Genomic DNA, 25,218 nt, shown 5'->3' with positions numbered 1-25,218 from the left:
AATGGGGGAGGGGCAGAGAGAGAGGGAGATGCAGAATCGGAAGCAGGCTCCAGGCTCTGAGCCATCAGCCCAGAGCCCAACGCGGGGCTTGAACTCACGGACCGCGAGATCGTGACCTGAGCTGAAGTCGGCCGCTTAACCGACTGAGCCACCCAGGCGCCCCTGTATTTAAGTTTTTTTAATGTTTATTTATTTTTGAGAGACAGAGACAGAGACAGAGAGAGTGCAAGCGAGGGAGGGGCAGAGAGAGAGGGAGACATAGAGTCTGAAGCAGGCTCCAGGTTCCAGCTGTCAGCACAGAGCCTGACACGGGTTTCGAACCCCTTAACTGTGAGATCATGACCTGAGCCGAAGTCGACGCGTAACTGCCATAAGTTGCCCCATGATTATTTCTTTAGAAATTATTTTGATTATTTTTGTTTAAATACAGATGATGGGTGCCTGGGTGGCTCAGTCGGTTAAGCGTCCAACTTCAGCTCAGGTCATAATCTCATGGTTCCTGGGTTCGAGCCGCGTTGGGCTCTGTGCTGACAGCTGGAGCCTGGAGCCTGCTTCCGATTCTGCCTCTCTCTCTCTCTCTCTGTCCCTCTGCCGCCTGCACTCTGTCTCTTTTTCTCTCTTTCTCTCAAAAATAAAGAAACATTTAAAGAAATACTTATTTTATTTTTTTTTAACGTTTATTCATTTTTGAGAGACAGAGACAGAGCTCAAGCAGGGGAGGGGCAGAGAGAGAGGGAGACACAGAATCGGAGGCCCGCTCCAGGCTCTGAGCTGTCAGCACAGAGCGTGATGCGGGACTCGAACCCACCAATTGCAATATCATGACCTGAGCCAAAGTCAGACCCTTAACCGACTGAGCCACTCAGGTGCCCCAAGAAATATATTGAAAAAAAAAAAAGAAAGAATGATATATAGTCGTAGTCAGAAAAAAATTTTCTCTATTTAAGTATATATACATTATATATATAAATAAGTAATGTAATATAAATATAAATGTATAAAAATATATATACATTATGTAATATAATTTTATAATACCATATATAACATTTATATACTATGTATGGTATATTATATTACAATGTTATGTATTATATATCATATTATATATAATGTTATATATAATTATAACAATATTGTATAATATATTTTATAATATATACTTTACATTGTATATAATATAATGTATGATTATATAACATGTTGTAATATATGTAATATAATTTTATATTATAATATACATACACATTGTAGGGGAAGAAATATGGTGCTATAAGCTCTGCATTCTTTATTTTTTTGTAAATATTTGTGGAGTGCTTGTTATGTATCCGGCAAACACATTTAATCTTTCCCAGTAACTTTTGAAGTAGGTATCATTCTCAGAGTCTCCATTTTACAGAGAGAGGTTAAGTAACTCTCCCAAGGTCACGCAGCTAAGGAATAGCACACGTGGGACTTGAACCCAGGTAGTCTAGTTCCAGAACCCATGCTCTTGGCCGCTCTGCCGTCCTGTGAGGTAGGCATGATGATCTCCCTATTAGAGAGCATGAAATGTACATTCCAAGGGGAGGAATTACTTGTCCAAGGCCACACACACAGCTCATCCAGGATGGGGCTGGGGCTCAAGCCGGGATGGGTAGGTTACAAACCCAGATTCCAGGCTGCCTCCCAGATCTGACGCTGGTCCTTGCTGCCTAGGTCCCGGCAGCAAGGACCTAGGGAAACTAGCAAGCACCTAGGGAAAACCAGAGAGAATGGAGGCCTCTGCCCCCGTCAGTGGGCGGGCAGGGGCTTTCTCTGGTCCCGGAGTGCCCCCTGCTGGTAGCAGGTCAAACAGCAGGGTCCTGGGCCCAGCATGGGGCCCCAGGGGGCAGACACGGGGCTGAGCCTCTTCCCACGCTCGCTCGCCAGTTCTCCGTGGACATTGACTCTGAGCTGGTGGAGGACCTGCCAGCGGAGATCGAGCTATGGCTGGTGCTTGTGGCCGTGAGTGCCGGGCTGCTGCTTCTGGGGCTGATCATCCTCTTGCTCTGGAAGGTGAGGACCCCAGACCACCACTGGGACTTCCACTCTGGGACCTCCCGCCAGCAGACCCTCGCCAGCCCTCCCTTCACCCCATTCCTCACGTCTCCCCCACCCTTCCCCCATGTCATCCCCACCTTTCTCCCCAGCTGCCAGTCGCACCCCCTGTCCCATCCTGACCTCACTCACCAGGATATTCCTGCCTGGCTAATGGGGGGGGACCTGCAAGCTGGAAAGGAGAAGCCAGGAAGCTCTGGCTTCCGGCCACACCACCAAGCTGGGGCTGGGGCCGGGGGCCTAGCATCCGGGCTCCGCAGCCCTAAGCCCCCGCCCATGAGTGCTGCTGGCAAGGACCCCCCCAGCTCCCCCTGATGGCCCATCCCCACCTCCTCCCCTCCGCAGTGCGGCTTCTTCAAGCGAGCCCGCACTCGCGCCCTGTATGAAGCTAAGAGGCAGAAGGCGGAAATGAAGAGCCAGCCGTCAGAGACAGAGAGGCTGACCGACGACTACTGAGGGGGGCAGTCCCCCGCCCCCCGGCCCACCCGGGTAACGCGGCCTCCGGGCCCTCTTCCCTGAGCCTCGCAGCTGGCCGGGGCCTCTGACTCTGTCCTATCCGCTCCTCCTCCCCATGGGCACTCTCTGCACTTCACTCTGTCCCCAGCGCCACCCCTAAAAGCAGGCCACTGGTCTCCCTCCACTCCCTGGGAGAGCTCAACGTGTCTTCTCGTTGCCTCCCCTGAAGACTTGGGGTCCCAAGAGGGGGCCGTAAAATGCTCCCCGTGCCCCTTGGCTTTCTGGGAAAGCTTTCTTGGAAAAGGAGCAAGGCCAAGGCGAGGCCCCATCTCTAGGCCACACAGCAAACTTCCGGAGTGAGTCTACACCTCCTGAGAAGGACGGGACTAGTAGAGTCCTTCTCCTGGGAACTAGTACTTTTCCTCCTTGGAGCACCCCCCCCACCCCTAGGCGACAAACTGGCCCCACCCCCACCCCAACGGCATGGTCAGGGGAGACCACCACCCATCCTGGCCCTCTCATCAACAATCTCAGTGCCCCGCCTCTGTCTCCATCTGCCTCCCTTCTCCTCTCTGCCCTCCTCAGCTCCTCCTTCCTCTGGGGCGTGGGGTGGGCAACCTCGCCCTCCCTGTCGCGGTGCAGGGAGATGGCATGTGTTTGGGTCGGGGGTCCCGGCTTTGAGGGCCTCTGGGTGGGGGGAGGAAGCGGCTGGGCACAACTTCCTGCGGCCCGGATTGCTGGATCGCTGATACCCTTCCTCTTCTCCACCCCCCACCCCAATGCAGTGCGACTTCTTTAAGCGGACCCGCTATTACCGGATCATGCCCAAGTACCACGCGGTGCGGATCCGGGAGGAGGAGCGCTATCCGCCTCCAGGGAGCACCGTGCCTACCAAGAAGCACTGGGTCACCAGCTGGCAGAGTCGGGACCGATACTACTGATGTCCTCCCTGATCCCACCCCTGCTCCCCCTGGTGCCCCCTTCTATTTATCATAAGTTATGCCCCGGACGGTCCACAGGGGCCACTGCCTTTGGCTGGCAGCAGCAGACTCAGGCACGCGCCCCTCTTCGAGCACGCGCGTGGGCTATCCGGCCACGGGCTCCCCGCAGGAGGGCCGGGGTCGCGGGCCCTGCAGTGCTCACCGCAGCCCTGGGCCCTGGACACACGCGGGGCCCCCTGCTTGTGGCCTGGGCTTGTGCCCCACGGCTGGCGCGTGGACATGCGTGGCCCTGCCTCTGCCTGTGCCAAAACCAAGCCAAAGGGCCTCCACCAGAGCCAGGAGGAAAATGCCCCCGCTGTGGTGACACCTCCCCCATGCACACTGGACCCATCTTGAGCCATAGTCACTGGATTGACTCTGCTATTAAGTCTAAAACTACTGACAAGGAACGGCGCGCCGGGCCCCCAGCTCCCGGCACCCATGCCAGAGGGCGCGGGGGCCTGCCTCAGGTTGCCCACCGTGGCGTTTGCAGGACTGGGCGTGCTCAGACCCAAGAGCAGAGTGAGCTAGAAGGAAGGCCCCCGAGATGGCTTTCCTTCACGGACCTCTGTGAAGCCTCTCTCCTCGGCCACGGCCCGCACTGGCGAGGAGAGCAGTCTGGAGGAACAAAGATGGGCAAAAGCCGCCGGCCAGCTCGACAGGTGGCGGCGGGACTGCCCTGGGAACTCAGTGGAACGCTCAGCAGAGGAGGGGACCAGTCCTGGGCCAAGGAGATGTTGGACGTAGAGAGGAGATACCACTTCTTACCCACCACTACCGCGCAGGCCTCTGAAGGCCTGGAGAGACCATCTCCCCCCCCCCCCCCCCCCCCCCCGCAACACACGCAAGATCACAGAGGGAGCGACACTTGAATGTAGAACAGGGAGGGAGCCCTGGCCCTGCCCCCTGGGCAGAACCTCTTCTGCCCTCACTGACCGTGGGGAGGGGACCTAGAAGGAGAGTTCTTGGCTGTCCTTGGCTTTCTCAGAGCCAACCTAGCTCTGCCTCCTCCCCCGAGGGTAGGTCCTGAGGCCCAGTCTAGAAGTTGAGGCCGGTTCCAGGGAACCTCTCCTGACCCCTGCCGCTTGGCGGTTCACTTTTCCAGTCCCTGTCCCCTTCCATGGTACTGTAGCGGGAGGCTCCCTCCCCCTCCTTGTGCCTTCTTTGTATATAGGCTTCTCAGGCGACCAATAAACAGCTCCCAGTTTTTATGCACTGCATCGGCCTCCATTCACCCCCACCCTGTACCAACCCCAGTTCGGTCTGTTGGATAATGATGTCATCTAGCTGACCCCTGGGCGGACAAAGCCAGGTGCGGGGAGGGATCTTAGAGGTGGGGAGGGGGACATACCAGCCCCTGCTCTCAGTGATGTGCTGGTCTAAGGGATGGTCGTGGACATATAACTGAGATCCAGAACCTAAAGTCAGGGAGGGGACCTGAGTAGACTGGATAGAATCCCAAATGGCTTCTTGGTGCACAGTGTGCTGGCCCTGGGGAGGGAGGAGGGAGGGAGAGGTGGTGATGTGCAGGGTCCGGAAGAGGCAGAAAGCTACTCTGCTGTATAGAAACAGGTAGTCCTGGATACTGGTGCAGGGAGGCTGAGTGCAAGGGCGGAGAGCCAAGAACCTTCATCCAGTGGCTGGGTTCAGTAAGAACCTGCTTTTCTGCAATTGCACCCAAACCCCCACCCCTAGGCACCATGTTGAGTAGATCAGAGGGCGAACCAGGGACCCAAGACTGGAAAGACGGAAAGGTCCTAGTATCTATTGCGCAGACTCTGGGCAGGGGTACCTACAGTCCTAGTCTTGTGGTCACTGCTCCAGGGCTGCTTCGGTACTGAGCCCCCTTGGCCCACATTATTGGGCCAAGCTCTCCCTAAGGCCCCCTTTCCATACGAGCCTGGGAGGACTGGGAGGACGGAGCTTTCCCCATGACTTCTTTGTCCTGAATTGTGGTTTGGGTCCTTCCGTCAATCGTCCTCAAAGCTATGGCCTTTGGAAGATTTCCCCAGAGGCTGAAAATTACTACTCAGTGAAGCCTAGAGGCAGATCCTCTATTCAGCCGCTCTGAGAGCCCACAAACCCAGGCTTTTCTCCCAGGACCCCCTGCTGATGTCTGCCTGGGTGTCTCCCAGCCTGCCTCACTGACTGCCCCTCACTTTCTGGGCTGGGATTGCCCCTTTCCGGGATGATTGACAGTGGAAGCTCCACTTCCTCCAGGAAAACCCCAGCCACTACCCAAAGCTCTCAGAACGAATAATAATCGGAACCTCCAGTTCATTTTTCAAAACCTGGGTTATTCGCTCAGTCTGGAGTAACACCACGCGTGGGGTGGCAAAGTCCAGCTGCAGAGCTCAGTCCGGCTCACTCCTGTCTTTTGCAGACACTTTCTACTTATGAAAAAAGGTGGGGTCTAGGGATCTACGCTTTCCTCTGGCCACCTTCACAGGCTCAGCCCCCAGTCTCATATATGTGTGTGTGTATGTGTGTGTGTGTATGACAGACTGTTTATGCTTGGATGAGAACACAGTCTTTCTCTGTCTCTGTCTCTGTCTCTCTCTGTCTCTCTCTCTCTCTCTCTCTCACACACACACACACACCCACACACACACACACCACAGTGTAAGTAGTCATTTTCAGGACTGGTGCTACACTTTTATGAAAGAAACATCATGGTAGAGAGGCGGCAATACCCACTTTATATAAAAGGGTCCTCGATCATGTCAAGCTTCTGGAGATCCTTGGAGTTGTAGCACCTCCAAACTGTTCCCCAAGAGGGTCTCGGCTTTTGTGTCACTAGAAGGACCCATAAGGTGATTCTCCCCCTTTGGGCACATGGCTGGATGGCACTTCCTGGGCCTTCCGGGTTGGATGAGGTCATGTGACTAATATTGGCCAGTGAGTTGTGAGCAGAAGGGAAGCGGATCGATTCTGGGCTGAGAGAGTTAATTGCTGGGCGAGGCCCTCCCGGGCTTTCCCTCCTCTGCTGCTGCTGCTGCGGCTGCTGCTGCTGCTGCTGTAGAAGCCTGGATTGAGAGCCCCCCCCTCCCCACCCCCCACCAACCTGCATTGTATATATAGTGGGAAATCTGGGCATGGTGTGGGTGGAGGTTACCTCAGCATCACCTAAACCTAGCTTGACCACACCATGCCACTCCCGTTATCACCCTGCAGCAAGCTTTGCAGACCTAAGCACAGAGGCCACATTACAGAAGTCCAGCACTTGGGGCGCCTGGGTGGCTCAGTCGGTTAAGCGTCCGACTTCGGCTCAGGTCATGATCTCGCAGTCCGTGAGTTCGAGCCCCGCGTCGGGCTCTGGGCTGACAGCTCGGAGCCTGGAGCCTGTTTCAGATTCTGTGTCTCCCTCTCTCTCTGACCCTCCCCCGTTCATGCTCTGTCTCTCTCTGTCTCAAAAATAAATAAACGTTAAAAAAAAATTTCAGAAGTCCAGCACTAACGAGAGGATCACGGGAAATCTCTCTCCTACACCTAGCCTCAGGGCTTACAGCCTTCTCATTATTACTTAAATTTTGACAATAATAGTAATAGCTGCTATTTACTGATTATTTACTATGTGCCAGGCCCAGGGCCGGGCTTTTTTTTTTTTTTTTTAAGTTTTTTTTTAATGTTTATTTATTTTTGAGACAGAGAGAGACAGAGCATGAACGGGGGAGGGTCAGAGAGAGAGGAGACACAGAATCTGAAACAGGCTCCAGGCTCCGAGCTGTCAGCCCAGAGCCCGACGCGGGGCTCGAACTCACGGACCGCGAGATCGTGACCTGAGCCGAAGTCGGACGCTTAACCGACTGAGCCACCCAGGCGCCCCCAGAGCCGGGCTTTTTACATGTAGTATGCCACATACTCTTCCTGGCATCTTGAGGACTGCACTCACCAACATCATCAATGACGTAATTGCCAGCTGGAAGGATGTTTCGTTGTTCCTCCCTGGTGCCTCTGTGGCATGTCTCCGTGGTGACCCCAATTCTATTTTCACATTCTTTTCCCTTCTGTGTGCCAGGTGCTATACCTGGGGCTGGAGATCGAGCAGTGAATTACACAGACACAGACATCCCTGCCCTCCTGAATCTTCAAGTCTAGTGGGGGAGACAGAGGAGTCAGCCGACGATTGTGCTAAGGTTGGGAGGTCCAAGGAGCCCTTGGAGGGAACCCATAACCCAGCCTGGTAGGGTCACAGAGACTTGAAGAAGGAGCAGGTGGTGAGAAAAAAGAATGATCTCGGCAGAAGAGACAGCCTTTGTAACGTCTTGGAGATTGGAGGCTGGTTCAAGGCAGTAGATGATTATGGCTGGGAGTTAAGCAGGGGAATATGGAGAGATGAACCTGGAGAGTTAAGCCAAAGCACATCATGCAGCAGCAGGAAAGGCACCAGTAAGAAGTGGAGTGCCACTGAAAGGCCGTGAGCAAGGGAGGTAACAAGTCCATGGCCAGCTCAGTTGGAAGAGCATGGGACTCTTGATCTCCGGGCAGTGAGTTTGAGCCCCGTGTTGGGTGCAGAGGTGTCTTCAATAAATAAAACTAAAAAAACAAACAAAAACAACAACAGAAAACAAGTTCAGATTTGCATTTGAGAATGATCCCAGAGCCTCAGTTTCCTCATTTATATAATGGGGACAATAACAGCACAATCGAGCCATCTGGAGAATTAAATAAAATAACGCATGCAAACAGTGCCCGGCACATAGGTTATTATTATTCGTTCAGCTAAGAGTCCCTGCCATTGTGAAGCCTTCCACATAGCTCGGTGGTGACTGTAATACATTGTTATACAGCAACTACTTACTTAAGCAGCTACCTCCCAAACTGAGAAATGAACCGATCAAGGGGAAAGACTACGTCTTTATTCTTTCTGTGTTTCCTGTTCCCAGCACAAAGCCCAGAGCCTATTGGGCACTTGGTCAGTGGGGCCCAAGAACTGAACAGTGAAAGAGTGAAAACATCAAAGGGGCAAGGCGGGGTCAGGACGTACCACCACGAGAGGGGGCGCCAAGTTCTTATGAGAGCTCCGGGCTACTGGGGAAGGGAGGGCTCCCCAATCCTCAGCACAGATCACCTGCCAGGACCTTTCTCTAAGGAAGCCCAGGGCGAAGATGGTCGCTTTCTCAAGTCAAATGAGTAGAGAATAATAAAATAAGTGTTTTGTAAACTGCACTCATAGCGCCGATGCTAGCGGCTGCCTCCGCCGCCGCCAGTCGTTAGGGTTTTGACTCTGGGTGTCGCCTTTTCCCGAGCCGCTTGGATCTGTGTGGAAGCGGGTGGGGGCAAATCTGTATGAGGGGTGAGCATGGGCTTGCATCTTGATCCCGAAGTTTGCAAACATTTCCAGTCTAAATCACTGTCATCCGGACTGGGAACCCACCAGACCGTCCCCCTCGGGGAGCGCAAATGCGGGTCCGGGCGGGTGAAACAGGTCCCTTTGGGAGGGAAGGGATTCGTTGAAAACTATCCGGATAATTTCAGGGAAGGCGAGCGAAGGAGATTCGGGGAGAGCGCGGGAAAGGAAGTGGAAAGGAGGAATAACGGACCTCTGGGGAGGCAGGGGTTAAGCGGGGCTTGGCCCGGAGGAGGAAAGGGCGGAACGAACGCTCGGGGGGCGGGCCCTCGGTGCTACCCAAGAAAACAACGGGCCTCGCCGGGCGTGGACGGGTTAAGGGGGCGGGTCCAGGGGAAGCCACGTGCCGGGGCAAGAGGCGATTGGCTCTGCCGGGGTTGTTTGTGAGCGGCCATTGGCGACGTCAGAGCACCTCGACGAGCCGATTGGCCGGGGCTTGGAGGACTGCCGGGACCGGGGCGGGGAGGAGACCGCGGGCCCCAGTCCCTGGGCCGGGCTGGGCCGCCGCTAGAGCCAGCGCTGACCGCGGAGGGACTGGAGCCCGAGCCCGAGCAGCGGCCGCTGCCGCCGCAGCCGCCGCCGCCGCCGCCACCATGCGCTGGGTCCGCGCGCTGCTGAAAAATGCGTCCCTGGCAGGGGCGCCCAAGTACATCGAACACTTCAGCAAGTTCTCCCCGTCCCCGCTGTCCATGAAGCAGTTTCTGGACTTCGGTACGGAGTGCGCGGGGGGCGGCTGGCCGCGGGGGCCCGCGGGGCGCCGGGGGGCGGTAAGCGAAGAGGCCCTGGTCATGAAGGATCAATGCGGAGAAGAAAGGCCCTGCGTGACAGCGAAGGGTTGCTTGGAAGGGTACCAGGCAGGAAAGGGTTAAAGGGAGGGGGCCGGGACTGGCCCTGAAAGGGTTAAGGTGCCCTGGGGAAGAGCTCTGGACTAGGTCGTTAATGGGAAGTGGGAGCACTGACAAGGAGGGGTTCAGGTGTCTTGTTGGGCTTTGCGAGAGGTCTTGGAGTAAGGGGCAATGAGGCGATGATGTTAGGGCAGGAAGGGAGTGGCATATATCCAGACAGAAAGGGTTAACGATGGTTGCCCTAGTGGCTCAAAGGGTAGGAGTTGGAGAGGAAATAGGGCGGGGATGTTGGTGGCAGTAACAAGGCAGGATTGGGAGGTGCAACCATCTGGAAGAAGACCTGGGCTGGGCTGGGCACCCTGGGGTCAGGTGGGGCCCAGGCTCTTTCAGAAAGTGTCAACAGGAGGGAGGTCGCTGGTCCCTATGCCTCTACCCGCTGAAGGAGCTGGCCCCCAGCTGTCCCAGTGGGCAAGGACACTTGAAGAGCAAATCTGTTTGGGCCTGGCTCCCTGTCCCCAACCGGGCCAAGGCCTGGGGCACCATGAGGTGGAGTCAGGAGGCTTGCAACCTTGGCTGTCCCTAGGTTTCTGGGCCAGGATCACCCACCAGCAGCGCGCTGGGGGTGCCTCTGGAGCAGAAGCAAAGCTGTGCCAGTGTGGCGACTGAAACAGGCATTGTGTGGGCCCTGTCTGTCTACATGTATTTCCGTGGTGCCAGCTGGGGATTAGGAGGGGATGCCCAGGTCTCTCAAGAGTTGAAGAGACAGTGCCTGGCTCGAGTTACAGCTGCGTCACCGATGGGAGGCGTGGGGAGGTGGCAGCCAGGACACAGGGCCCCTGTTCCCCAGGACTTGTCTGCCTGTCCCCCTGCCCTGTTCGAGCTGTCTCCGTGTAGGAAAGCCTCCTGGGCCCATTCCCAGCCACCAGCAGTTGTCCGGTCCAAACTGGACCCCAGTTATAGAAATGGGCTAGGTGGGGCTCATAGTAGGGTTGGGTCCACTTGTAGTGCAGTGGGGGAAACAGATCTTCAGAAGGACGGTGACATGCCCTTGGTGGCAGAGTTGGGAGCAGAACTTAGACTCGAATCTAGGTCTTCTGACCCTAGGCCATGGCCTTAGTCTATCACTTGGTCTTCATCTTGAAGCCAGACCAAGGATCAAGTATTTGGGTTCCCAAGCCTGGGCCCTGTTTGCCCCACAGGCAGGCATTAATGCAGGAGCAACTCTACAGTGGTCATCAAGACCAGCCTAGGTGAGGACGGACTGGGCCCACAATGACGCTGGGCCCCTGCAGCTGCGATGGGCCAGTGTTAGCTCCCCTCGGCCATTTCCAGCCCCGGGAAAGGGTGGTTTTCCCGGGCTTCTCTGCCCACCTGGATCAGCCCCACCCCACCCCCTCTACTCTGCAGTTGGAGCTTCTGCTAAGAGAGACAGAAAGACACAAAGTGAGGTCGCTTAGGCCAGAGGTGGCTCCAAGAGTGCCTGGGAGTGGCCCTGTCCCCTGTGGTAGAAGGCAAGCAGGGGTCAGTGGGGGCTGGGGAGAGGACGCAAGCTTGAAGAGGGTTCGGAGGGGTGGTATGGAGGTGAGAGCAGTGCAGGGGCTTAGGAGAGCTGCTTTGCTTTGTGCCCCTGGTCGCTTCTCTGCACTCTCAGGAAATGAAGGATTTTTTTCCACCTGAGCCTGAGATGATCAGTGGCTCCAGTGGTTTGCAGCTGGGTGGGCTCCCCTCTCTCTCTCTCCCTCTAGGGTCCAGCAATGCCTGTGAGAAAACGTCATTCACCTTCCTGAGGCAGGAGCTGCCCGTGCGCCTGGCCAACATCATGAAAGAGATTAACCTGCTTCCCGACCGGGTGCTGAGCACGCCCTCGGTACAGCTGGTCCAGAGCTGGTGAGACCCCTGGCCACTCCCACTCCACTGCCCATGCTGCTGCCAGATGCCCCTGGGCTCAGAGATGGAGTCTTTGTGCTTCCAGCAGCCTTGAGGGAGGTGGGGACGGTGGGGAAGCACAGAGGCTCCAAGAGGCTAGAGAGTTGCCCAAGGTCAAGTGGAATGCGAGGCCAAGATAAAGCTCCTAGCCTCCACGCCTGTGGGCCATCCCTATACTTAGCCACTCTCCTTCCTCTGGAAACCCAGGATCCCCCTGGGAAATCATTTTCTGCAGCCAAAACTCAAACCAAGCTCATGTCGCCATTCGCCACTGGCCCTGGTTCTGAAAAGCCAGCACCTACCGGGTAATGTTTATCTGGGGCAACATTGTAGGGCCAGGGAAACAGAAAGAAACGAATTTTCAAATTATGTAATCCAAGCTACAAGTCAGACTGTTTTGGATGCTGGGAAATACTCAGACCCAGGCCTAGTACCTACCCCCAAGAACTTTGGAGGGGCAAGGCCCAAAAGTCGTAGCAGTAGCAGAGGGAAATCCTCAGCAAAGCTCACTCTAGAACTCTGTCCCAGGTTAAGTAACTGGATGGCATCAATCAACGGCCAGTCACGTGAAGAACAAACAGGAGTTTGTAAGGGGCACGAAAGTGGCTAATCATTGTTGGTCTTTGGTGGTACCTGTGCAGAAGCCCTTTGCTGGCTCTTCTGGCAATGGTGTGATGTGGCTGTGGATCCCTGTTGGATTCAGGAGCATGGGTCCACACCTGCTGTGAGCCCAGGGCCATGCTGGGTACGGGAAACAGCAGCAGCAACTGCCCTCAGGGAGCCTGCGATCTGGTAGGGAGCAGAGTGGGTAAGTTAAGAGCTCCATAGGCAGTGGTGGGAGCAATGAGCTGCTGAAGAAGAGTTACTTTTACTTCAGAACCAAAATATTAAAAAATTTTTTTAACGTTGGTTCATTTTTGAGAGACAGAGAGAAGGGGGAGAGAGAGGGAGGCACAGAATCCGGAGCAGGCTCCAGGCTCCGAGCTGTCAGCACAGAGCCGGACGCGGGGCTCGAACTCCCGCACCGTGAGATCATGACCTGAGCCGAAGTCGGACGCTCAACCGACTGAGCCATCCAGGCGCCCCCCAAGAACCAAAATACTATTCAAAAGTAACATCGGTTAGGTTTTTCTCCTCATTGTAGAAGTATAACATGCCCACTTTGACATTTGGAAAACACGGAAAAGCAGCTAGAAGAGAATGCCAGCCACTACCCTCCACCCCGTAACCAAACACTGGTAGCGTTTCATAAGGTTTTATTGGGGCCTTTCCAGCATTTTTGCTACGTGTGGATAGGCACACGCAGGACTTTCTCCAATTTAATGAGACGCAGTAAGGAAAGCGTTTTGTGCACAAGGCCAGGCACATAGAAGGTGCACACTGAGTCAGAAAGTTGTGGGGAAGGGGCACCTGCCTGGGCGGCTCAGTGTATTGGGCGACTCTTGATTTCGGCTCAGGTCATGATCTCGGTTCAGGGGTTTCGGCCCCGCACACGCCTCTGCGCTGGTGGCACAGAGCCTACTTGGGATTCTCGCTTTCCCTCTCTCTTTCTGCCCCTCTCCCTCGCATGCACATGCTCTCTCTCTCTCTCTCAAAATTAACAAACGTTTAGAAAAAGAAGCAGAAAGTTGTGGGGAAGTTGAAATGGACGCATAGCGGAGGCAATACATCCCTGGGCCTTATAGGGTGCCTCCGTGAGCCTTGAACTAGAAGGAACGGAAGGGCATTCCAGGCCTTGGAACTGCCAGTGCCAAGGTGTAGAGGCAGGCCTCTGAGACCTCACTCTGTGCCTATAGTGCTTTGGATACAAGCTGTGAAGGGGGGGGGGGTGAGGGCGGAAACTGGTCTTCCTATAGCCCCACCAGGTCACCCCTTGCTGGGCCCTGTCCCTCTGAGGTGCAGGACATCTGAGCCAGCCAGTATTTCCCACCATGGGGCGTGTGGAAGTCGCAGGGAGGAGACAGAAGGTGCCATCTGGTCCCCCGCTCCTCCTCCGGCTCTGCCCGGCTGACTGGCTGACTGCCTCTCCAGCAGGTCCCTGACTCCAAGACAGGCCCTCTCGGGCCCCTCCCGGGACGCCGTGTTCCTAGGAGAGCCGGAGGATGTCTGTCAGGGTGTAGGGGAGCAGGGAGCTGCTGAACTGCCCGTGACGCCCCCAGGCTCCTGCACAGGCCATTCCTGAAAATGAATTGCACATGGGTGGGCTTGGCCTGGCTTTTCTTCCCCGAAAGCTTGGAAGTGGCGTCCAGCAACAGAAGGTGGGAGCGGAGTTAGACAAGAGAGAACCCCTCCCGGTGGATGATTTAACTCACAGGAGAGCAGGCAACGGGACTGCTAGAGTGAGTGTCCTGGTGCACTGAAGAGAAGCCTGCTGAGGTTTCTTTTCCAGAGAACGGGCATCGGCCGCAGCAAGAGAAGCTGAAGTGTGAGGGGAGGAAGGACTTTCCGATGGGGACGAGGTGGCTGCCTGTGAGAGAGTGCATACCTCCTCCAGGAGCTTGGACGCAGAGGTGGAGGTGGGCAGGGTTCGCACGACAGCAGGGGGACAACATACCAAGGAGCCTGGCAGGAGGGCCACTCTCCTCAGAGTCTGATGGGTAGGGAGGAAATGCCATCCCTTGGGAAATGGGAGAGGCCTGTGCAAATGCGATCAGAGGCAGTGGTGCTAAGATGTGGCGATAGCTAGCGAGTTTCTCAGCTGCCGAGAGAGTCTAGGCAAGGGTGGAGGGTCAATGTGGACAAGCTGAGCATTCCTGGTTTTAAATAAACCTGATAAATTGTTTCAACCAGACAGACCTGGTGCAGAGGGCGCCTGTTTTGGAAGCGACTGGAAGAGAGTAGAAAGCCCTGGTCGTTGGTGTCGGTGTCAGCACACTTGACTTTGAGGCTTGGCTTTGCTGCTTGCTGGACCCTTCATCCTTGGCAAGCCTCTGGCCTCCCTGAGCCTTGGCTTCCTCCCCCGTAAAATGGGGATCCATCCTGTTTCTAAGGGCATATGCCACCATTAGATGCCCTGAGCTCCGGGGCGGCAGTCCCTCCAGGCCAAAGATCTGTGACTGTGGCCGAGGTTCTCTTAGACAATGTGGTAATAATAGCGATGGCAATGACCAAAGCAAACAGACCCGGAGGGCCTGCTGTGCATCAGGAACTAGGCATGTCCGTGTATTCCCGCACTTAGCGCTCCCGACCGCCCGAGGTAGGAGGCCTTGTTTTTATCCCCATTTCATAGATGAGCAGGCTGAGGTTCAGAGAGGTGAAGACACAGGTGTGAGATCACTCAGGCTGCTGGTGAGAGAGCCGGGACTCCAGCGGCGGCCTTGTGACCTGGTGGCTGCGTTCATAAGGGGAGGGGAAGAGTGCTGTGTTTGGCGGGGGGGGAGTGGGCAGCGACGTGGATCAGAGGTTTCCACACTCACGAAGCGAGTCCTCCACAGACAGTAGGGCTCCCCTTATCGGAACGTGTGCCGCCTAGGGATGCTGAGCACGGAGCAGGAGAGAAAGCCAGCCCAAGGAGGAGGGCGTGGCGCTGGTAGGCGTGTGCTTCCAGAAGGTAGGGGGTTAAGTGAGGTTAAGAATCTCCTGCCACCAAGGGGTGGCAGGGAAAGGGGCCGGGGGCCGTATGGCCAGCACCTTCTCATGAACCTCCCTTGCCCGTCAGTGAGGTCTAGACCCCGCACCCCAACCCTACAGGAACCACGGCCCTTGAGAACCCAGGGCCCGCCGTACCCCAGGCATGGGGCTGGGGCTGGGGCCAAATCGTCACCGACCCCCTCACCCGCTCCTTCCAAGATCAGAGTTGAGACTGAGAACCTCAGAGTGCTATTGCCGTGAACCCCACTTTATAGCCGGGGACCTGAGCGGCTCAGCGGCTTCTGTAGCCCCAGGACCCGAGTCTGCCTGGCTCAGGGACTGCACCCAGCACCCCTCCACAGAGCAGCTTCCATCTGGACGATGCAGGACAGGTCTGTCACCTCCCCCTCCTCAAATGGCCACGGCCTCATTCACACTTCTTATTCCCAGCGGCTGTGGACGTTACTGCATGGTGTGCACTCACCCCCTCCACCTCGCCACATGTTCCGCCACCCCCACTCCTCCCCCGCCTCCCAAATCCAGGGCTCTGGGCAGGCTAGAAGGCCCCAGAAGGCAGGCGCCCCGGGGCCTGATTTGCTGAGGTCGGCAGGCCCAGGCCTTCCCTAGGGCAGCTGTGTCGGGCCCCCGCTACCGGCTGGGCCTGCTCTGTCCGGCCATGGGTTTGGGGGGGCGGATAAACTTAGAAGTGAAGTGGAATGCCTGTCATTGCACCACCGCTTTCGGGCCTCCCGGGTCTGAGCCCAGTTCTTTCTCCGGCCCTCGGAGTGGGGGGCAGCGCGGGAGCCAGCGAGCCTCACTCCTTCCCCGGTGCCTCTCCCTTTAGGATCCGATCGTGACATCCGGCGCAGCAGACCTTGCAAGGCTTCAGGCGGGGGCCGGGGTCCTCTGGGAAAATCCTTCCCATCCTCTCCTCTCCCCTCCTGAGAGTCCACCTGGGAGGACTACTCCCCGGAAGGAAAGGCCCTGCGAGGCAGGCCGGCAGGGGTTCTAACCCAGGGCTTCTGGGCTCCACTCCCCAGCTGGTTTCCTCCCCCTCCTCTCTTCTACCTACCCCAGCCTTGCACCCTTGCAGGTGTTCTCCCCAGATCCCGCCCTCCCAGAATCCTGAGCGTGAAGCTTATCCTGGGCATGGCGGTGAGGGGGCGGAACAGGGATCTGGCGGCACACAGCCTGCGAGAGAGAGAAAGAGAGAGAGAGAGAGAGAGAGAGAGAGGCCCTGCTCTGCACGGTAGCCCCCTCATCTGTGGAATGGGTGCAGCAGGAGCACCTAGCTCCCTGGTTAACGCGGAGGCTAACGTAGGGGAGCAGGCCCTGTCCGAGCCTGGCCCCCTGGAAATGCCGGCCACCATCACATTGGCCCCAGCACTGTGAGGACCAGTGTAGGTGGCGGGCAGCTGGCCGCACGGTGCAGACTTGGAGTCAGACAGATTTGAAGCCCAGCGCGACATTTAAACCTCCACTCGTGACAAGGACGCACATCTAGAGAGTGCTCACTGTGTGCTAGGCACTGTGCCAATGGTCACGTTCCACCCTCACTGAAAGGTAGCAATAGCAGTAGGTACAAGACCCTCCGTTTTCCTGAGGCGGAAACTCGGGCCCAGAGAGGCTGCACGACTTACACAGGCAACACAGCCACGAAGCGGGAAAGCCGGGACGGCGACTCAGTGGAGCCAGCCCCCAAGCCAGCTCTCCCACTCTCTCCTCCGCTGTCTGAAGCAAGAGAGGGAAGACAGCGGTTGGTAGGTGAAGGGGGAAGGGTATTCTGCACAGAGGGACCCGCGGGGACACGGAGGTGAGCGTTTTGAGCAGACGGCACTACGGGGTGGCAAGAGTGCCGGAGGCTTGAGTCTTCTCTTACACCACCTCCCAGCTGTACGGCTGCTTCAGGCCTCAGTTGAGGAACCTGTGAAACGGGGCTAATTCCTGCTCGTCATACCTGTCAAGGTCAAAGCACTGTGTACAAAGGAACGCTCCTGCTGCGGAGGGGCCTCTCCTAGAGACTGTTGGGCCCCACAGCCCTCTGCCCCAGGCAGCCCCTTCCTGCTGGCTAGAAGTGTTTCTCCCGGAGAGAGGCTCCGCTTGGTGGCCTTCCCCAGGAGAACAGCCTGTGGACTGGGCATGTCAGCCGGGGCACAGCGGGGGTCCCGGCTCACAGGGGCTCTAGGTTGACACAGGCTCTGGGTTGATACCCTCTGCTGCCACGGGTGGGCCTGACTCCCTTTTACCGGCCGGTCCCCTGCTGCCCCGAGTTCAGGACTTCCTAACACTCCCCCGGTTACCTAGCTCTTTTGTAGATCCTGAGGAAACTGGCCTCCCAACGAGGCCTGCGGTTGGGAGCAGCAGGTGGCCACGTACCCCTGTCGGGCCTTTGGAGTGGAGTGAGCTTTCCTGACTCGCTGGGGGCTCCAGCCCACCCATGGCCAGGGCCGGGCCTGCCTGCCCCACTCCTGTGTCCTTCCCACCTGCCCTTCAAAATCCACTCCCCTGGGCAGACTGCACGGCTCCTGTGCCCAGCCCAGAGTGTTAGGCTATAATCCTCACTGAGCCTGGGCTCCGACATGCCCCGGGCTGGCCAGCCGTGCCTCGTGGGATGAAACAGCAACCCGACAGGTCAGATGTTACAGTCGGTTTCCGTGAAGGGCGCTCAGGGAGGTTAAGTGACTTGCTCCAGCCTCCTCTCACTGCAGAATCTTGGTCCGTAATCCATGAGGCCCCGGGGTTGGGATGATGTCCAGTGCCCTCCTGAGACTGCCATTCTTAGATCCCAAAGCAAAGGTGCTATATGGGGGACCAGCAAATGAGAGATGTTCTTGCATAACTTACTGTGTTGTCAGGGAGATCTGCATACAGATGAAACGCATTGGGAAAAAGTGTGGTGCGGCCTGTCGACCAGTGCCGTCCGGGTGCCGCCCACCGTAGGGGCGGGGCAGGCATGGGGCCAGCTGTCAGGTGGGAAGGGGGGCCGGGCCTGGCCTGGAGCTGAGGCCATGTCCCCCCTCCCCCACTGCACACAGGTATGTCCAAAGTCTCCTGGACATCATGGAGTTCCTGGACAAAGACCCCGAGGACCATCGTACCCTGAGCCAGTGAGTGAGGGCCTCCACCGGGGGCAGGAGGGCAGGTGCAGGCGAGGGGGCTCGGGGTCACAGCCCAGATGCAGAAATGCCAGGAGGATGGAAGAAATGACCTCTGTCCTCAAGGCTATCTAGTCTGAGGGGGGAGTTGGCCCCTGGCCTCGGTGTCCCTGAGTCTGATTGGGGGATCTGAGCCCCTGCCCGTGAGGAGTTCCCAGCTGTCAGACAGGCGGTGGGAGATTCAGGGCAGGCTTGGGAAGCAGTGGGGAAGGCACCGTGTGTCCGTCAGGTTGGGAAGGGTCGAGTGAAGGAAGACTCGGGGAGAGGACGTCAGAGGTGGGGAGGAGCCCGAGGGGGCCCAGAATTGGGACAGGGCGGGGGGCCGACAGCCGCCGTGCCCTACAGGTTCACCGATGCCCTGATCACCATCCGGAACCGCCACAACGACGTGGTGCCCACCATGGCGCAGGGTGTGCTGGAGTACAAGGACACCTACGGCGACGACCCGGTCTCCAACCAGAACATCCAGTACTTTCTGGACCGCTTCTACCTCAGCCGCATCTCCATCCGCATGCTCATCAACCAGCACAGTGAGCAGGGGCTGGGGGAGGTGGCTCAGGACCCGAAAGAGGGATCCTGGCTCCACGGCGGAGAAGGAACACGGCGGCAACGAGGCGTGTTGTTCTCCGTGTTTGTAGGATGCAAAATCATGTTCCCTCCCTACACACTGTCCCGTGTGGTATTCGTCGAAACCCTCTAGTACTTTCGGCAACAGTTTGCTGTTCCGAGTCCCCCAGTCCCAAAGTATTCACTGTGATTGTTGAGAGATTGTAACCAGTTGAAAATCAAATGAGTTCCTCATGCTCAGATTATTTCTGATGCAGGACGGGGAAAATCATTTTTGTAAGTGGTTTAGCAGAAGGAGGAAGAAATGTAATGTGGGCTGTGTGGGGGAGGAGGCTCTCTGAGCAGACTTCAGGTCTGCAAACAGTCCAGACGGGGAGGAGGTGGGGGGGGAGAGGTGTTAAGCATAGGGGTGGAGTCAGAGAGCCCTGGGGGCAGGAGGGGAGCCCCACGGACAGCACCCTTCCTTCCTGCCTACAGCCCTGATTTTTGACGGCAGCACCAACCCGGCCCACCCCAAACACATTGGCAGCATCGACCCCAACTGCAACGTCTCCGAGGTGGTGAAGGGTAAGCCGTGCCCGCCGTGCTGACCCACACGGAGGAGCCCCAGAGACCCCCTTCAGGCCACCTGGCCCGAGGCTGAGCCATTCCTCGGCGGGTGGGGGCCTCGTCCCCTTGGGTGTAATGTTAGCGATGCCCCCCCCCCCCCCACCGCCCAAGCCAGTGCCAAGAGGGCCGGCTGCCTGCCGGGACCACCCCATTCCCTAAATGGCCCCTCTCTTCTCTCAGATGCCTATGATATGGCCAAGCTCCTGTGTGACAAGTACTACATGGCCTCCCCTGACTTGGAGATCCAAGAGATCAATAGTGAGTGAACAAGGCCGTGTGTGTGTGTGTGTGTGTGTGTGTGTGTGTGTGTGTGTGTGTGTGTTTGTCTAAGGGCTCCGGAGTAGAAGGTGATATGGAAGAGTCAGGAAAAGACCTGGGGGCAGGGGGAGAAAAAGGAAAAGCACTGGATGGGGCAGAAGCAGAGCTAGTATTGACTTATTATTAGCAGTATCATTACTAATTTATATTAAGCATTTATTAGGCAGTAAACACGCCAGGCGAGGCACTCTGTTCTCGTGGAGGCTACGTTCTTGGTGCTGGGTGTTAGCCAGTGAACAAATAATAAACAAGCTAATTTCAGATGGTGACAAATGATGGGGAGGAAGCAAGATGAGGTCACGCGACAGCGGTGGCGAGGAGCAGTGTATTTAATAGGGTATCAATTTGGCTGCCCTTCCAGAATCCAGACAACAGTGGCTTAATTAAAAGAGAGGCTTCCCCCTCTCCAGCCCCTGGGGCAGAGCAGTCAGAGCTGGCCACCCACCCTGAGGTCTCAGTTCCAGCTGGAGAAGGGGAAGAAGCTGTAGAAGGCAGGGCTCAGGGGGTGGACAGTCACTCCCCTAAGTCACCTGGCCATGCCCGGCTGCCAGGGAGCCTGGGAATTCAGTCTAGCTGGGCAGCCACGTGCCCGTTAAAACTTTGGGGGAGGGGGTGTCTATTACCAAAAGAGGAAGGCAAGAGGGGATACAAGAAGGGGGCTGCAAGGGTCCTACTTTGGATGGGGTGGTCAGGGACCAGCAGGACCAGTGAGATGGACGGGAAGGGGTTGGAGACAGAGACTGGGGCACGCAGGGCCCATGGCCACAGACAGGAGCTGGGATTTTGTGTGCAGCGGGAAGCCCATCGGAGGATTTGAAACACAGCGATGCCAGGGTCTGACTTACGTTGCAACGATATTTAGAGGTTGCAGAGGGTGGGTGAGACCTCAGGAAGACCAGTTAGGAGGTCACTGCAGGAATCCATGGGAGGGCAAGGCAGCAGAGACGAAAAAAAGAGGGTAGATTTGATAAAAAGAAATAGAGAGGCCAGGACCTGCTGATGAATCAGGGGCATAGGAGAAAGGGCAATCAGGGATCTGGAAGTTTCTATACCCTTCCCCTCCCCCACCTGCTCCTTAGCCATCCCCTACCTGGGTTCCAGAAACCTAGGTAGGTATTTCATGCCTGGAAGTCATGCTGCCCACATCCTTAAGGCCCAGTTCAAGTTCAGGTCCTCGGAAAAGCCTTCCTGCACCTCCTAGAAAACATAGTTAGGCACCCACCTACCTCTGTTTGAGTTCCTTGGGGACAAAGATAGAAGGGCAGAGACAGGCTACTTTACTTCAGTATCCCTGGGGTCAAGTTCAGGGCCTGGCACATAGCTCTGGGTACCACACCCAATGTGAAAGTCAGTTGTGTGTTTGTCCAGACTTGAATTTCCAAGATGGTAGGGCTGAGTTTTATTCAACTTTATGCCCCACTGCCCAGCGCAGGGCCTGAGATTCCTTCATTCCGTAATCCACCGCACACTTTTTGAGCTCCTGCTACAAAGCTCTGTGCCAGGTACCTGGAAAAGACACCAAGAAACTCTCCAGGCCAGAGCGATTCTTGAGGGGCAGAGTGCTGTTCTAAGAGTCATGTGTAGCACCTCTCCCCTCCCCGCACTGGATTAAAAAAATCTCTCCAGGGGGCGCCGCTGGGTGGCTCAGTCAGTTAAGCATCCAACTTGGGCCCAGGTCATGATCTCGTGGTTTGTGGGTTCGAGCCCCGCGTCGGGCTCTGTGCTGACAGCTCGGAGCCTGGAGCCTGCTTCGGATTCTGTGCCTCCCTCTCTCTCTGCCCCTCCCCCACTTGTGCTCTGTCTCTCTCTCAAAAATAAATAAACATTAAAAAAAAAAAAAAAACTCCCAGGGATTCTGGTGTCCGGGTGAATGCTAGGAGGCTGGATATGGGATGGATAGATACTTCTTGAATGGATGGGTGGCTCGATAAACAGGGGATCAAGGGCAGGATGGGTCTGTACCCTCCGAATGCACGGATAACTGAGAAGGATAGATGTTTGAATAGATGCATAGTTGAGGGACAGTTGGATGGTTGAATGGACACTGGATGGGTAGTTGGAGGAATGCATAAATGTTGACCATTAAACATCAGTGGTTGGATGGATGGATGAACAGATGGATGGACAGACATTTTATAACGGATAGATACCATATGAATAGATAGATGGTTGAACGGACGCCGAACGAATGGACAGCTGGATGAACAATTGCCCGATGGGTGGCCCAGCAGATGGTTGGACGATAGATGGGTGGTTGAGTGCTGGGTCCTAGGTGCTGAGTGAATGAATGCAGAATGGTGACCTCTCGACAGTTTTCTGATCCTTGGTCTTGACTTTCCCCGCAGCCTCCAACTCCAAACAGCCAATTCACATGGTCTATGTCCCTTCCCACCTCTACCACATGCTTTTTGAACTCTTCAAGGTAAGGGGGCGGGGGATGGCCCTCCCTCTGTGGGGTTGGGGGTGGCTGGGCCAGGCCGCTCCCACTCATCACTTCCCCCTTTCCCTTCACAGAATGCCATGCGCGCAACTGTGGAAAGCCACGAGTCCAGCCTTGTCCTCCCACCTATCAAGGTCATGGTGGCCTTGGGTGAGGAAGATCTGTCCATCAAAGTATGTGGCTCTTGGTTTGGGGCCGGAGGACAGCGGGGTGGGAACTTCCCTCCCACCATGAGATGGGCTCAGAGAAGACCCTGGGGATGGGGACGACCAAGAGAGGGTCAGGGGTGTCAGGGTGTGGGTGGCGTGAGCACTGACGACATATCCGTCTCCCTCAGATGAGTGACCGGGGTGGGGGAGTCCCCCTGAGGAAGATCGAGCGACTCTTCAGCTACATGTATTCCACAGCCCCCACCCCCCAGCCAGGCACTGGAGGGACCCCGCTGGTGAGACGGCTTCTCTCCAGTCCCCCCCGCCCCCACCTCCTAAAGGATGCCTGTCTTTTCACCTCTTCAAACAGTCACTGTCCCCATCACTTGCCTCCTCGATTCCCGTGGTCTTTGTTCTTGTATGGCTGTGTGTGGTGTCAGTCACCTTTCCCAGTCTGGGGGGTTGGGGGGCAGGGGAGGGCACCTCTCCCACTCCCCCCCCCCCCCAGCCTGTGGCTGCCTTCTGACCTGACCTGCAGGTATCTGTCTGTCACCTTTCCTCAACTCTCCCTCTCACACTAGGGCCCCACGAAGTTACTGCCTCTCCCTCTGCTTTGTTCACTCTCCAGCACCTCCCTGCCTTCCCAGCAGAGCAGGAGGTGTGGGAACGGGAGCCCCTGGACCTGTCCAGACCCACTGGCTCCCAGGGCCAAGCTCCTCTGCCTCCCCTGCTTCCTACCAACCCCAGCTGAGACGGCTCAGCCTTTCTGGCTCCACCAGACCCATTTCCCTCACCCCTGGGGGATCCTGGGAATCCCCTGGCCCTAACCCCAACTCGGCACATTGGGTCCCTGCAACTCCAGGAGGCCCAGCACCAGCCTCCACATCACGCTCCCTTGCTGCCCCCTTGTAGGCTGGCTTCGGGTACGGGCTCCCCATTTCCCGCCTCTATGCCAAGTACTTCCAGGGAGACCTGCAGCTCTTCTCCATGGAGGGCTTTGGGACCGATGCTGTCATCTACCTCAAGGTGAGGCTCCGAGACTGCAGGGCCCGGCCTGTGGGGGTTTCCTGGCGTGTCGGCCTGCTGTTGGGTTTCTTCTCCATCCCCCCAGTCCTCTCCCCATTCCAGACCGAGAATCAGAGCAAAGCTATAGTTCCCCAACCCCCAGGCATTCCCAACCCGGCAGGCAATTTAAGGAAGTCCACGGTCTATGACCAAGACCCCTGTTCTGGGGGCCTTTGACTTCTTATACCCAGGAGGAAGGGGTGTACCATAGAGAACTTTCATTCAGCTCAGGAAGAGACTGAGGCCCAGCGTCCGTGACCCTGTTCAAGGTCACAGCCTACCCTCCCTCTGCCTCCCTGACCCTTTCAGTGAGCAGCCTCCCTGGATGGGCAGGAGCAAGGCACAGAAGGGACAGGTCCTCTCGTGGGTCTTTGTGGGCCAGGGTCAGTTGTCTCAGCCAGTGTCTGGCACCTGGCTGGGCTGACTCAGACATGGTCATGTTCAGAGGCCACCACAACCCACCCGGGGGGAAAGGGCGATCTCCTGAGGAGTGGGTGAGGCGCTGGGAAGCGGGACGAGCTGACCCTAGTGCTCTCTAGGCCCTGTCCACGGACTCCGTGGAACGCCTGCCCGTCTACAACAAGTCAGCCTGGCGTCACTACCAGACCATCCAGGAGGCGGGCGACTGGTGTGTGCCCAGCACGGAGCCCAAGAACACGTCCACCTACCGTGTCAGCTAGGGGCCGCCTCGCTCCGCTGCACCTGAGAGGATGGACTGCTGTCTCTGGGACTGGCCACCACGGTGACCCTCCCCAGCCCCCCCCCAGGTGGGGGGGGAGGCTCCCCCTGATGACCAGCTTCTGTCTCTGTGGAAATCATGGTGACCAGTCCGTGGGGGGCCCCTAAGTGCCAATCTCTGTCTCCACGGAGACCCCTAAGTAGTCTCCCTGGTATTCAGGCTCGGTGGGCGATGCCTGAGGACAGGGGACCGTCTCCATCCTGATGGGGTGTCCCAGAGCTATGTTTCCATGGCCGTCCTCCTTCTGAGACGAGGGCTGCCACTTTGCTGCCAGGGGTCCTGGGTCTTCCTCACTGCCCTCCACGGCCCTGACCTTCCAAGTGGACACCCTGCTTGCCTTCTCCTCCTCCCCCAGCCCGTGCAGGCACCCTGGCCCTCGTCCAGTGTCAGCATTAGGAAGGAGCCGGGCGTCCCCGGGTGGAGAAAGGGGGTTGCACCCTTGGGCCCCTGGCTGGGGACCTGGTCCGACAGCGCCTCCCTCCACCCGGAGCTTTGAAGGTCAAGGTTAGGAGGCAGGAGTTCTCACCGAGGGCTCACCCTTAAAGTGGGAGACCCTGGGAGGCCCCAGAGATCAGCTGCCCTCAGCCAAGTTTCTCAGAGCCCCTCAGGCACCTCCCAAGCCCTCCCCTGGCATGTCCTCACATGCACACACCCACCTGCTGGCCCCACACCCACACGGTTCCACCTGAGCTCCAGACCCCACCTCCCACTGTGCCTGGACACGCAGGTGCTTGGGGTGGCTTTCTCCCTAGAATGCTCTATGTGCATAGCTAGTTTTATAGCCCTGAAAGCCCCCACCCTTCCCCTTAGCACACAGGGGGTTAAAGTTGTGTGTTCCTCCTAGTGGCTGTGATGATGACCGTGACATCCACAGTAAAGAGGAGATTGAATGAGACCGTGTCCTGGCTGCTTTCCTGGGCAGGGGGGAAGGAGATCCACATGCATAAACAACACACGCAGACTGCGGTCC

At 57.0% G+C, this 25,218-nt stretch overlaps 2 protein-coding genes across 4 annotated transcripts in view; both read left to right on the top strand.

Moving 5' to 3' along the window:
* ITGA3 (integrin subunit alpha 3) overlaps positions 1 to 4,726 on the top strand; it is a 31,118-nt gene extending 26,392 nt beyond the window's left edge. For 2 of the 3 annotated variants that reach the window (XM_086687025.1, XM_086687026.1), the window contains 3 exons: positions 1,912 to 2,037; positions 2,425 to 2,568; positions 3,321 to 3,460. In XM_086687025.1, coding sequence (XP_086543151.1) covers positions 1,912 to 2,037; positions 2,425 to 2,535 — 237 coding nt within the window. In that variant the 3' untranslated portion in view covers positions 2,536 to 2,568; positions 3,321 to 3,460. Of the gene's footprint in view, positions 1 to 1,911; positions 2,038 to 2,424; positions 2,569 to 3,320 lie in introns of all 3 variants that reach the window. The other variant, XM_086687024.1, reaches the window with a different exon arrangement.
* A 4,625-nt stretch (positions 4,727 to 9,351) lies between these two features.
* Positions 9,352 to 25,143, top strand: PDK2 (pyruvate dehydrogenase kinase 2). The gene is made up of 11 exons (XM_025915555.2): positions 9,352 to 9,576; positions 11,456 to 11,597; positions 18,242 to 18,313; positions 18,707 to 18,891; positions 19,406 to 19,495; positions 19,718 to 19,795; positions 22,201 to 22,277; positions 22,370 to 22,468; positions 22,633 to 22,740; positions 23,357 to 23,470; positions 24,049 to 25,143. The coding sequence occupies exons 1-11, from the start codon at positions 9,459 to 9,461 to the stop codon at positions 24,187 to 24,189; spliced, it is 1,224 nt and encodes a 407-aa protein (XP_025771340.1). The 5' UTR covers positions 9,352 to 9,458; the 3' UTR covers positions 24,190 to 25,143.
* The last annotated feature ends 75 nt before the right edge of the window (positions 25,144 to 25,218 follow it).

The sequence above is a fragment of the Puma concolor genome, chromosome E1 (assembly GCF_028749965.1).
Source record: "Puma concolor isolate L17-30 chromosome E1, mPumCon1.1.hap2, whole genome shotgun sequence".
In the NCBI taxonomy this organism is placed as follows: Eukaryota; Metazoa; Chordata; class Mammalia; order Carnivora; family Felidae; genus Puma; species Puma concolor.
The sequence above is the reverse complement of the archived record's forward strand: the minus strand, read 5'-3'. Positions and strand labels throughout refer to the sequence as shown.

What these genes read in the sequence shown, in the direction of transcription:
- PDK2 (XM_025915555.2), top strand. Translation starts at nt 9,459, where the DNA reads ATGCGCTGGGTCCGCGCGCTGCTGAAAAATGCGTCCCTGGCAGGGGCG. An exon ending in GTACAGCTGGTCCAGAGCTG is followed by an intron (nt 11,598 to 18,241) that starts GTGAGACCCCTG and finishes CACTGCACACAG; the next exon opens with GTATGTCCAAAGTCTCCTGG. An exon ending in ATGCTGTCATCTACCTCAAG is followed by an intron (nt 23,471 to 24,048) that starts GTGAGGCTCCGA and finishes AGTGCTCTCTAG; the next exon opens with GCCCTGTCCACGGACTCCGT.